General features: G+C 47.0%; 1 protein-coding gene across 2 annotated transcripts in view; it reads left to right on the forward strand.

Annotated features, from left to right (window-relative positions):
- LOC119170433 (nocturnin) overlaps positions 1-13224 on the forward strand; it is a 96037-nt gene that overhangs the window by 63374 nt on the left and 19439 nt on the right. The window contains exon 1 of one of the 2 annotated variants that reach the window (XM_037421596.2): positions 5591-6252. The exons of the other annotated variant lie outside the window; for it this stretch is intronic. Within the exon in view, the coding sequence (XP_037277493.2) occupies positions 6014-6252 (239 nt within the window). The 5' untranslated portion in view covers positions 5591-6013. Of the gene's footprint in view, positions 1-5590; positions 6253-13224 lie in introns of those variants that run through there. 2 annotated transcript variants of the gene reach the window in all.

The following is a 13224-nucleotide window of genomic DNA, read 5'->3' on the forward strand; positions in this document are numbered from 1 at the left end:
CCTTGGGAATTGACGTTATGTGAAGCATGGGGAGGAAAGTTGACAATGTTGTAATTTTTTTTTATTGAGCGACATGTTATGAAATGACGTTTAATATATGTACAAATGTTGCACGCACAGAAATATGTTGAGCAGTTGCAAATCTTTATATATCCAATTGTTTGCACTTGCGCAATGGTGACAACAGGTATACGTAAGTATTAGCAACACGAGAAGTGATAACCTGAGATGAAGCGCTGTTGCTTGCGATGATGGTAGGTAGCTCTGGACGCTCCTACATAAATCAACGTCAGCGCATGTCACCTAACTAGAATTGACGTTCACACGACATGACGGCTTTATCATAGAAACACATATGTAATGTTTATAAAATTGGATAGCCATCACTGCCACGACAAGTGATGTTTCACGAACATTAGGGTCTATTTCAAAAGTATTTCTGACACGTCGCGTGGCTCTGTAGTAGAATGCTTGATTGAAACGCAGAATGCTTGGGTTGGATTCCTGCGGAGACCCTAACATTTATTTTATGCATTCGTCGGGTCAACGCTGCCGATGTCAGCTTTTTCTTAACGCTCACGCGTTGAAATATGCAACATCCGTTCTCACATTTCCTGGGTAAATAATGCCAATAACCTGAGGCACATACCCGCATACCCGTGGCACATGTCCGGCCGTGGGTGTGTGCCACTGTCTGGCGGGAGGTGTTTGACGACGTATATGACGGGATTCTGACATTATTAAGACCTTGACAAGCGCGTCATATTCATCGAACCATTTCACCCTCCCATACTAATCTTGGTTCACGCCAAGTTAAGGGGGTGACCACGAGAGCACCCAAACGTAAGTGGCTAGATAGATAGATAGATTAGATAGATAGATAGATAGATAGATAGATAGATAGATAGATAGATAGATAGATAGATAGATAGATAGATAGATAGATAGATAGATAGATAGATAGATAGATAGATAGATAGATAGATACACGAATAGACGCTAAAAGTGCTTGCATGTGGCACGCGAAGGAATGCTTCGCATTTAAAACTATCAAGTGCTAAACGAATTGGCTCATTCGTAACCTTTTAGATTGGCGATTTCTGCGCATTGCATCGCGCCAAGAAGCTTGAAGTATCATGTGCCATGTTTCCCCGTCAACTTTTTTTTTTACATTGCGTTGATGCTACTTTGATATGTGGGCTTTAACGTCCCAAAACCACCACACGATTATGAGAGACGCCGTAGTGGAGGGCTCTGGAAATTTCGACTGACTGGGTTTCTTTAACGTGCACACAAATCTGAGCACACGGGCGTACAGCATTTTTGCCTCCATCGAAAATGCAGCCGCCACAGCCGGGACTCAATCCCACGACCTGTGGGTCAGCAGCCGAGTACCTCACCGTATACACGACGGATTTTTTGCGCTTTTCTTTGTGTGGTCTTTCTTTTGTTCGCGAGACGCCTCTGTGTGTCTCATTTCGCTTAGGAATGCTGCTCTCAGTCGCTTAGAACGGCGGGCGAGCAACTCCGAGAGGTCTTCACGATTGTTCGCATGCGTGGAGCTCACTCATACGAGGAGCTCACTAAAGACATATATTTTTGCGCTCAGGGTTCACTTTAACTCAGATTCACCAAGATTTTTCTCAACCGGGCTATCTCGTATACTCACTCTCACCAAAATGTTCCTCAATCGGGCACACTTAGACTCGGACTCGCTGTCTGTTCAAGGTCTGAGTGAGCCGACTCGCGAGGCAGTTTGCCCACCAATGACAGCATCGCTGGAAAAAGTAAACAGATAAAGTTAACAACACCAGCCCTGGTTTATCTTTGTCATGACATTGACTTTAGCTCCCAAAGCCACGAATGTGGCCCCGCTCGGGGCGTTTCTATGGTCCAGGCTGTGTCAACACATGGAGTGTTGCGTGTGACCATTCACAGATAAGCGCCGTCTCCAAACAATGCGGTGCTAATAAAGGGAACTGTTTATTTGCTCGTGGTAACTTCGTTACGACAGTTGCACAGCTCGATGCGGTATCATTGAGAATGAAGAGACAAGCTACGATCGTGTGATTTCCCAGCAAGCGCGCACTTTGGCTGGACGCGAGGGGCCAGCACGCGCTCTGCCCATATCGGCAGTGCATTGCCATGGGTGCCGGAAGGTAAAAATAGCCCTGCTCACGAGTCAAGAGTCAGAGTTCCTGCGTCACAACACGTGTTGGCTGCGACGACGTCCACACTCCTTATCGTCTTGACCACTGTCGTTGCGAACATTGCCAGCTGACAACTTATACATCCAGTTTTGTTAAGCTTGTTTTCCCCTCGCATACGCTAAGCTTGTCAGTATAACGTTGTTGTAATAGGCTTAGCTATGTATCTTATAATAACACTGTTGTAACACGCCGTCACTCGTTTTATCTTACAGAACTTGAGCATCTTTGGCAAGCTCATAGCAGCAATTTCCATATCTGTTTTCGCGTGACGATATGCAAAATATTCAAACATCAGCGTAGTTAAATACACTTGCGTTTTTACCGGTGTATCATTGCACGCGCAGTGGACATCGAGAGCGTGTTTCAGCGTTAGTCGTGGCGATCCGCCACGGTGGCGTGATGGCTGTGTGATTGTAGCAGTTTCGGTGCAAGTCATGGCGATCGCATTCCGATGATGGCGTTAATGCGAAAACGCTTGCGTATTCAGATTTACGAGCGCACTGAAGAGTTTCAGGTGGTCACACTTAATCAAGTGCGTAACCGCTAAGAGAGAGAGAAACGAGAGAAAAAAAAAAGGAAAGCAGGGAGGTTAGTCAGATGCTAGTATCCGGTATGCTACCCTACACTGGGTTTGTGTAATACGTGGTTGAAAGAGAAAGAGAGTTAACAAATAAATAAGAGTGAAACATGGACACATTAGCACACACACAATCAGTCTACTCAGAGGCGTTCCGACAGGCCAGTAGTTCGCAAAAAGCCCAGTAGCGCTTGCACGACCTCCTTCTGTGATGATAAAGCAGGCGCGTAAGGTTAATAATGTTAATGGTAGTACTTAGATGACGTTTCCTGCTTTCGTTATTTAATTGTACGGCCATTGCATGGTCTTAAGTCACTGGATTCAGCGTGAATATACGTACTGAGGTATTGCTTAAATATGTGACGAGCAGTTGTATGATGGCGTTATCGGAAGGGAAGATTCACCCGCTGGAATCCTGCGCCGACATGCTGTGCAGTGAAAAGAAACTTCACGCAACCTTCGGGTTATTCTTTTATTGCTTAAAAAAATTACTCTTTCTAAGCTCTTTATAAGTTGAGAAAAAAGCGTGCTTTACCTCGAATAATGCATCTGCCATCTTTTTTCTTAGACCACCTCACTGGAAATTAAGTAGCCTTATCGTTCACAACAATATTTTTGTCAACTACACAACTTTCCCGCCTTATTTCTTCCAGAAGTATTCATATTCCTTAGTATACGCTAATATTAAATCCTCAAATGCGGATATGTCTATCATGAAATAACCAGAGTTTCTAACAAAAACATTACTAGTACTGCATTTTGCCATATTTCATCATGGCCAGAAAATGGTGTAAATTGAAACAAATATATCAATTAGCATCTTCATGAAAAAAGCAGCGTCTTGAAAGAAGTATTACGTTGCAGCAACGGCTCAAAGCGAAAATCTTGAGTGAACCACACGTGCGACACCGTCTTACTTCTTTGAAAAAAAGTAGGAGTTAACTCGCGGCATCACAGGATCCCCCCCCCCCCCCCCCCCAAATAAAAAGCATTGCTTGAATACCTGCCCCACAGGTTCAAGTTTATTAGCATTATTATTTTTTGGGGGGCCACGCTCCTTATGGTCATGGGTAGTCCTTCGCCCCGGCGTAGCCAGCACAACATATCCAAGGACAGACAGACAGACGGACGGATGAATGGACGGACGCTTTGCCCCGTGCACTCCTCATCATCCACTCCGTGGATATAGGCACCCGACAGTGGACCAGAGGGCGTGACGAAGCTCTTTGGGCCGCCTCAGCATTGTTGGTACCGACCGCCAGGGATACTAAGAAAATGGAACGCTCGCTGAACACAGTGACACGCTTAAGTGCCAGTGCCTTTTTTGGTACGTTTTCAAAGAACGCTTCCTGGGCGCTTACATAATCAGCCGTGACCTTCCTTGCTCACAACTAAAAAAGAAAATGATATGCACGTGCAAGTTTGGTTTTGCTGCGCCACTCGCTAGGCTGTGTGTTCTGGCGCTGCCATCAGATCTCGTAAACTGCATTGCCGGGTGCCTATGCTGTGATTTTTTTTTTCAGCATAATTGCAGGTGGTAAAAAACCCTAGAGTACACTTGAGGTGAAACACTTTAGTCACTTAGCATATAATGTGTTGCGCAGATAAGCTCGAGTGCGAAGATTCGATTTCGGACTAGCAGCCAGTTGTGCAACAAGCAGGTGCGAGCTTCTGTATTCCGGCGAAGGATATTGCCCGGTGTTCAGCCGAACGTGAAAGCGAGATGCTTTAGCTTTCTCCAGTTCGCCACTGCAATGAAACGATTCGCGGCGGCTGGTAGAAGACGACCACTCCGCTCCATGCTGCACATGACTTCACGAGCGCCAGGACAAAATGGCGGTCACCGGAAGTGGGCGGGGTTTAAAACGGGCTATTTCTAGGGCTAGTTTCGCATTGAGATACTATTCGTTTACTACGGCCCGCATTTCAAATCTGTATGGGCATAATAGACCCTTTACTTCTAGTTTCCGCTGAGACTCCAAATGGTTGGGTGACCTACTTGTCATGGCCCCTTTAAGGAACCTTAAAGGGTTGACATTGTGCGGAGCTCTCCACTACAGTCTGCATCATTATCATCTTGGTGTACTGGTGACCCCATTCAGTTATATTATTACTAATAATTATATTATTATAGAAGATTTTATGCGCGTGTGGGGAAGTGGGGTTCCACTGCTGCGATGCTGAGCTCGAGGTCACACGACCTCGAAGAAATATATAGCTTTCCGATCCTGTTCCCGTTACAACTCGAGCCCCGGGCGGAAGCCGGCGTGCCCGACTGTTGTGTCATCGGGAGATTCTTCCGAATTTCGGTAAGATACCAAGAGTTGATTTCAGAGCTGCAAGTGGAACAGTCCTTATTCATCAGTACAGCTGTCACAACATGGCTTCTTGCTCGATGTCGGGCTTGTTTGACAGCCGATTGGATAGTTACTTCCGCACCTAGCCTTAGCAGGACGCGCAGGCTCCGTCATTCCGTGGCCGCGGTTATGCCATTGGCGCACTTCCGGTCTTTCGCAGAACGTTCCGTACAAATCTCGTCGACTGCCCTTCCACTTCCCCCGTCGCGCTTTCCCTGGAAAGTCTCGTGTCTCCGGCGAAACGTGTTCATTCCTCTGCACGTGCACGCGAGACGAATATTTTCCTTACCTCACGGAACAACGCCCGCTCTCACCAGCCACTCGCATTCGTGCCACGGAAAAGAAGAAGGGTACGCGCTCTTGTTTCAACGCTCTCTCGCTGCTGGGAGGAGAAGGAGAAAAAGCCGTCGGTGCAGATACGTCCGCGCGGGCGCAGCGGCCTGACACGCAAGCAGCCGCTGTTCACGTGCCCGCTATCGGCGCACAGCCTGCCGGATAGTCACGTGTGCTGCCCTTCTTCGTACGCTCTCTCGCTGCCTCGTCGAGGAAGCCAAAAGCGCGACCGCGGCCGGCGGTCGGGCTTTTAGCTTTGCTTCCAGCCACCCCACCCCAGGTAGAAGAGTTTTTTTCGTCCACCATAGACTGCAGTGCACGTAGCGACCTGGCAGAAGAATAGGATGACGTCGTCTCCCTCCTCTTCTATCTGGAAAGCTTTCCGGCGCGCGCGGAGCGCCAGCGACGACATGGGATTGTGACACCGGCTTCATCCGTAGTCAAGCAGCGGCTATCGTTCGCGCATCGGCAGGGCTATCTGTCCGCAAGCCGCTTTTCGCTTCTTCTCTGGCGTCGCCAGGCCTACCACGCGAGCGATGGGCACCCGTAGCAGGATCGTGGGCAGCAGGAGGTTCGCGCAGTCCCTGGTGGATTTGCTGCGACGTCCTAAGCAGTCTTCATTCACGCCCTCTTCCACCTCGGAACAGCTGTGGTCCAAGCCGAACCAGGACTTGGCGCCGTCGCTACAACGCGGCGCAACATCTTCCGAGGATGAGGCGGCCTCCTCCGCCGCTCTCTGGGAACTGTACAGGGCTCCCCTACAGCAGGGTCGAAGGTGAGGTGCAACTGCGCTTGTTTTTTTTTACTGGCAGCGACGCTTTCGCAATGAAACTTCGTTTCAAGCTTAGCGTGACTTATTGTAACTGCTGTCAAAAACAAGGAAAGGTGCTTCATCGAAAGGCTTATCGTAGTGTCGACCAGGGATGAAATTCGGGCAGGGACTCTAATGTTTCTGTACTACTCAACTCGACCGAACCAAACGCCGACTTCATATCTATTGGTGAAATCAATATTTGACTGATGTTCTAGTTCGTGCGCACTGGTCGCGTTGCGTGTACAATGATTGTCGTGTCGCGCTGCAGATGACACCATTTCGTGATACACGCGTGCAACCTGATAAGTGACGTGTATGTTGGTGAAAATTTCCGGCCTTGGACTTCCTAAAGTTCTCATCGTGTGGTACACATGGGATATATGTTTCTGTGAAACCCCGCCAGCACTTAGGTTTCTTCGGCGCTGCCGCGCAATCCATTCATAGAGCGAGACAACCTTGTACATGACGGGAGCGTCGGCGTAGCTGTTCTGCCGCTTTCCTGTGAACGCCCAGAAACAGCTGCATTCGTACATACGAGGAAAAAGTGGGCATTGTTTGCCTGCTTACGGCTGGGTAATTCTACTCGTCTTTGCCACGCAAGCCAAGCTAGGATTTCGCGGGGATCTTCGGGGTTCCGTACCCCTGAAAGTGCGCATCCAGCGGCATCTTGTGTAACAGTTGCATCAGCCGCTTTTCGTCGCCTTGCGTCGTCAACCGGTCTTTGCCGCGAAGCGATCCACTAAAGCTGTTGCAGCCCCCGCGTTGCCACGACACAAGGTCAGCGCACTTTTGTACTCGCTTATATGCGACATATATACTGGACCAGTTTGGGGTTAGGGAGCTACTACTTTTTCGAAGCCTCGTAAGGTATGCAGATGCCTGTTTCTTTAGTGTTTGGGGAATAGGTTATGAAACAGTTACGAAGTGCTGTAGGCCCGTGTGCTCAGATTCGGATGCACGTTAAAGCAACCCAGGCAGTCGAAATTTCCGGAGCCCTCCACTACGGCGTCTCTCATATTAATATGGTGGTTTTGGGATGCTAAAGCCCACATATTATTATTATTAGTAGTAGTAGTAATAGTATTGAAAGTATGTTCGCTTAATCTGGTTGAGACGTGCGCTTTCTGGTGCCTATCACGCAAAAGATTCACATGTGGGAGAGTTCAAAGGATTGTTAGTTGAGTTGCTGTGGAGGCATCACGCTAAAGTTGACGCTTCTATAAGGAAAGTGTCATGGCGGTAACTGCCTGTCACCTTGTGTGTGTACAAAACGTAAGACTACCTTAGATAAGGAGTGCTTCAGCGTTAGCAAGTTAGTGCTACATTCCATATGTTGAAGTTGGTGTGCCATCTTGCATGATGGCCAGCACAAGACAAGGCAATGAAGAATGAACATTGGTGCGGTGATAGTGATGTTATTTCACCTCATGACATGCCCTGACGTTCGTGATCTACCTGGTCACCGACCGTGGATGATATACACGTTACAACCACTTGAAAGACAGCTGTGTATCCATACTTGCTTATTATAGGCGTGTATTAAACTAATTTAACAGTGATCTCGTGTTCTTTCACTGTATCCCTCCCTCATTGCTCCACCTGCGGGTGATTGTGGGCGGCCTATTTGTCGCTAACTTACCTGCTGGTTTGTCTAACAATTTCTGCGTCCGCTTTGGAGAAATGTGGGAAAATATTTCAATGTTCAAGTTTTCCAGTCTAGAGATATAACGTGAATTTAAGAAAGTGGGACGTACATAGTAACGCAAATTCTAGCACACATATTAAGCATCATTCTTACCAAGGCCCAACTATAGGGTGAGAAATGAAATTTGTATACGCCAGCTTTCCATAGCAAGCTTGCAGGTGGTCGACTTACAGATATTTTCTTCTTGGTCTGTAAACATGTTATGACGACTGCTTTTGATTCCTATTCCCTTTGTTGCTTTTGTGTTTTTTGTCTCCAGTTGCGTTCTTTAGGTATAATATCGGGAACTGGCTCATGCGCGGAGCGCTGTGATGCATTTGGCCAAGGAGGAGCGATGGCAGCGCTAGCCCCAACAACTCACATTTCCACCCTGGGCGGTTTAATACAACATGCACGTTGTATAAGAACACGTGTCTTAAAACGTATGTGGCGATCCCAACCGCCAGAACGGTTGCCTATCGTCCGACAGACGTGTGAAAAACATCAACAAGAGCAGAGTTTCTGAAATGCGGAGCTGTCAAAAATCGTTTCGGTAACAATGTTGTATGTAGTTTTTTTCTTTTCTTGTGGTTTGCCATATCTAGAGTCTTTGGTGGCAAGCCTGACTGTACAGTTTAGAATATACCAAACATCTCCAGTCTGCTTAGCTCCTGTATCTCCATGTGGTAGTGCACCGAACTTCATAATTTTGATCACGACAATGACGCATTCTGTTCTTCTGTGGGCAGGTTTAGGTCCATATTACCTCGGCTACTCCATATCAATAATTTCTGCAGCAAAAAAAATTAAAATTAAACTTATTTAAAATGAACAATCAGCAAAAAAAAAAAAATGGGCCGAGGCCAGTTGAAATAACGTGTCAATTAAGCTTTCTTTTTGTGCCTTTCTCAGTGCACAGTCTGTTCCGCTTTCATCTCCATACCTGCTTTCTATTCACAGAAAATGGGAAACCTATGCCTCCGCCGCAGCAAGTAATGTATCTTTTGAGTATAGGGCCGGTGTACACGTGATTGAAGAAACGCATTCAGACTGTGTGTTTCGCTGTGTGCGGAGAGTCCTGCAACGAGACTGAGAGCCGTCACCTAAAGGTTTATGCTCAGCAGCACATCTCTCTTTCCCACCGTCGAAAAGCTGAGGCGAGGTCATTCGCGTTGCGCTTCGCAGCTTTCCAGTAAAACTCGTTTCACCGTTAACCCGCTTCTAACAACAGTTCGCGCGGGTGGATATTAACAGCTCGGAAACGTCAAGGTCATCGTCGGGGGGAAGAAGCCCTTGTGACGCTGATAAGCGGTGCACCGCCTGACCTACATTGCGCTGTATGCAAAGTGACGTGGAGCACTTGCGGACGTCCAGGTCGTGTACTCCACCCCGCCTGTCGCGTGAAAGTGGAAGAAAGGGTTGCCGAAAGCGACGCTATTTATCGAGAGAGAACGTACGGCGACGATGTGGAACTTATGTCGCTTTGTGATTGCTGAGGTGGAAAAAAAAAAGGGGGGGGGGGATGACGCTCGGGCTTTTTCCCCTCTCCGCTAAGCGACGGAAAAGGCCACTTAGCAGACGCGTCCTCGCGCTCATTAGTCCGATAGTTAAAACCCTTACAACATAAAAAAAGAAAGAAAAGGGAAACATTTCAACCCACAGCGATTACTATCCCATCTACAAGAAATTTGCACAAGTGCTTATTGCAGTAGCTCTAGCTTCATTTTGTGACGTCAGCATTTCTTCAGTGCTCCAGATAGCTGACTTTGCCATGTTTGTGTTGTAGGTTTTGGGTCACGAAATTAAACGGGTCCTCGTGCGTAAAGAGTTCGGCGATCGTTCCTCAGCCAAATTTAAGGACCCACTGAAGTGAAACGATCAATCAATTTAGATCGATACATCATACTCATATAGCTGTAATGTCCTCAACTTCACTCTCATGGGTTCATTACCATTAACTCCAGGAAATTTGGGGGTCAACTCTCATTTTTTAATTTCGTGCCGAAAACTCCGCGTGTGTCGTCACTGATTTCGAAGTGCATTTTTCGTGTTTTGGCGACATCGGCCCGCCCAAATTTGCCGAAACTTGGTATATTAAATACATGGGTTCTTCAGAGGACAATGTTTCATTTCTATTAGTTAGGAACTACGTAGGACCTAGTAGATGCCATCAAAATATGACGTCATGGCGTTCGGTGCGTGAGTTCCAATGTGGCGTTTCAAACGTATTTTCTTTTCGTATGTTTTCTCGCTTACCGAGCCACTTCGTCCACCAAAACCAGGGTTTTCGGTGCTCTGAATTTTAATTTAGTAATACGCGAGAAATCGTTTTCCCCCGTTCTTTCGTGACTCTTCAATATCGTACGTAGAAACGACGAACCTTTCATTCATAATATGCGTATAATTTAAAAAAAAAAAACGGTTTACATTTTGAGCGAAAAAAAAAAACGATCTTTTACTCGGTCAGGGCAGGTGTGCCGTGGTTACGACTCTAGTCACCATGACACGTTCGCCATTTTTCTGTCAGTTTTGCTTAGGTTGTAACCGAGCATAAGAGAGAGAGCCTTGCCGCACACTTTATGTAACTGAATGGCGAACTGACGTTACGTGAATTCGTTATTCAACTCGCGTCACGTTGACCGAAATTGCCACCAATTCGACAGTTTAAGAAAAGACACAAAAGAGGACCTTTATTCTGCCGCGCTAGTAAGTGTGCTCTGAAGCGGAACAGTGTTTCCCTTGGTGCTGGAAAGATGTTCATAAAGGCCGTAGGAACTCAGTTGCGCCATAAAATTTGGTAATTTCGACTGCGCAGTACGAAAATAAAGCTTAAGCAAACGCGGACAGTATTAACCAAAAGAAGCATGGCAGCACTAAGAGGATGCCGTTCACCTGCGGGCTGCGAATTCAAACCGCTTTATAAAGCAGCTCTATCACGGTGTACACGTATTCGTAAACTTTTGTCGCAAACAGCTGGAGCGGTACATAAAAAAAAAAAGAAGGAAAAACCCGTTCGTTGTTTTGTCACAGTTCAATGTGAATACACGTGTGTGAATACAGCGCACAAAGTTTCGAAGCCTACGGAGCAGCGAGGTATCTGCTGAAACTGCGAGTTTCAAGCATGCAAACGCGGTTGCGCAAATGCGCGGGCGCAAGGACGGAAACCCTTCGGGCCCTGGCTCTCTAGGTCGCTTGCGCCAGCTCGCGTGTCAAGGGCAGGTGCAGGTCGCCCGAGGAAGTCGCCTGAGATGGAACGAAGCGAGCAAGGCGGTGAAAGAAGCTGGCTCGGAGCCATGCCCGACACGGTCGCCGCGCCCTCTCTCCGAAAGCGCGCCGTCGCGGTGTTGAATTTGAAATAATATAAAACTCTACTCTCTTTCTCTCTCTGTCAAAGCCATGAGCTTCTCGGTAGTTATGTTGACCGCCTGGCAGCACCCTCTGTCAGCTCCGTAGTCAGTGCAGAGAAAGAAGCACAAGGACAGGGTGCTTGTTCATCAGAGGATATTTTCGGCTTACTGTCCTACGCTTGCTAAAGGGTAAACGGCGGCCGCTTCTGATTGATGAAACAAAAGAAATGATGACCAATACAAAGTTGTCTGTGCTGGACTGTACCTGCGATACAGTAGTGGTGCAGGCTCTTCTCACAATCTGTGCTGGACTGTGTCGCAAAGCCTGGGGAGGAGCCACATATGTTTAACTCGCGCACATACACACGTTGCTAACACATCATTTCATATGTAGCAGCTGTTCATCACAAGCTCTGATCTAGTTGATTATCCACCAAGAAGTATGACGGGGATGTTCGCCTTTTTCTGAAGATGCACTACAGGCCAAGGCCCCAGTAATATCTGTATTGTGACGTAACGTCTCTCCATACTGGTTACTCTTCTCTATTTTTTCTTTTGCATACGCGTTTTCTAAAATTTGCACTCCTTCTCCTAGGTGTCTGTGCGTGAATGTTCTGGTGTGATTGCCAAACGTGAATTCAACGCACTGTCCCGAACTGTTTTCTCTTTATGACACATTGGTTACCAAGCAGAGCCGCTTGAAGTCGTCGTAGACGGGCCTCTTGATTTTTCAACTAGAGGCGGGTGGCTTGTGACTTTGCTTGGCTCAGAAGTGGGACGATAGATAAATATGAAGATAAATGAAACTTTGTACTTCACTTTGAGGCACAGCGAAGAAGTAGTGAAACGGAATGAAAATGTTATCGTCACATCTTTAAAAAGAAAAATACTGACTCAGCGGAGCAGTTGCGTATACGCACACGAGCGTCACGAGCGTGTTTCGTGACGTCACACTGGCATCGGACTAAAGTACGTAGGCGTGTTCGGAAATGCTGACTATTTGCGGAAGCAGTAATAAAAAACTTTGCGAAACAACGAAAAACAATCGATCTATTGTTCAAACCTTGTCATGTACTTTTTTTTATAGACTGATCGAGCGACGTGGTCTGTGCGTAGCTTCTTGTCTTGTATATGCGATCACTACTGCGCGATTTACTACTGCCCTACTACTGCGCGATTGTAAATATATACGCAAGAAAAAGGTGAACGTGGTTATTGTTTTTTTTTCAACAACGCGACCTATCTAAAAATAATTGCTTTGTAATTGACAATCGCACAAATATGAACGCTCAAACTTGAGCAATATTGGTGGGCGCTGCGGATGGGGTTAAATTTAAACCGTTTCGGGTATCTCTTCGGTGGACAAATGGACAGACAGACAGATCAAAATTTTTGCGTCGAAGTACCCCAAGGAAGACGTGTTTAAAAATTCGTGTTTAAAAATCGCAGCACATCTACGAGGTGAATGATGGCGAGTGGGGCGAAGCGGACGGACACACGGCAGGACGGACTGACGGACGCTTCGCCCCACTTTATATTATTCACTCCGCGGATATGCTGTCACACCGTTTTTATTTGTTTTATTTGACATGCAATGCAACTGGCGACTACGACGACACGGGACATGTGACCCACGGCGTAAGGGACTTCGCCCCTAAAACGAGCTACAATCGGTGCTGTACTGTCGGGCGTACTTAATTCGTTGGTACGTACGTCTGGGGTGTCTATTCGCAAGTACAGAGCTTCCACTGAGCCTCCCGTGGCTCGATTACTGGAAGCGACGCCTATTAGTTGTACAGAGCATATAGGCGAGTCACTAAGTTAAACGAAATTCGGTTATTTTTTTTTAATTACTTACGGCACCTCTTACGATTGCATTGATGTCGGTGAGCTTGCAAGATA

The sequence above is a fragment of the Rhipicephalus microplus genome, chromosome 2 (assembly GCF_043290135.1).
Source record: "Rhipicephalus microplus isolate Deutch F79 chromosome 2, USDA_Rmic, whole genome shotgun sequence".
NCBI lineage: Eukaryota > Metazoa > Arthropoda > Arachnida > Ixodida > Ixodidae > Rhipicephalus > Rhipicephalus microplus.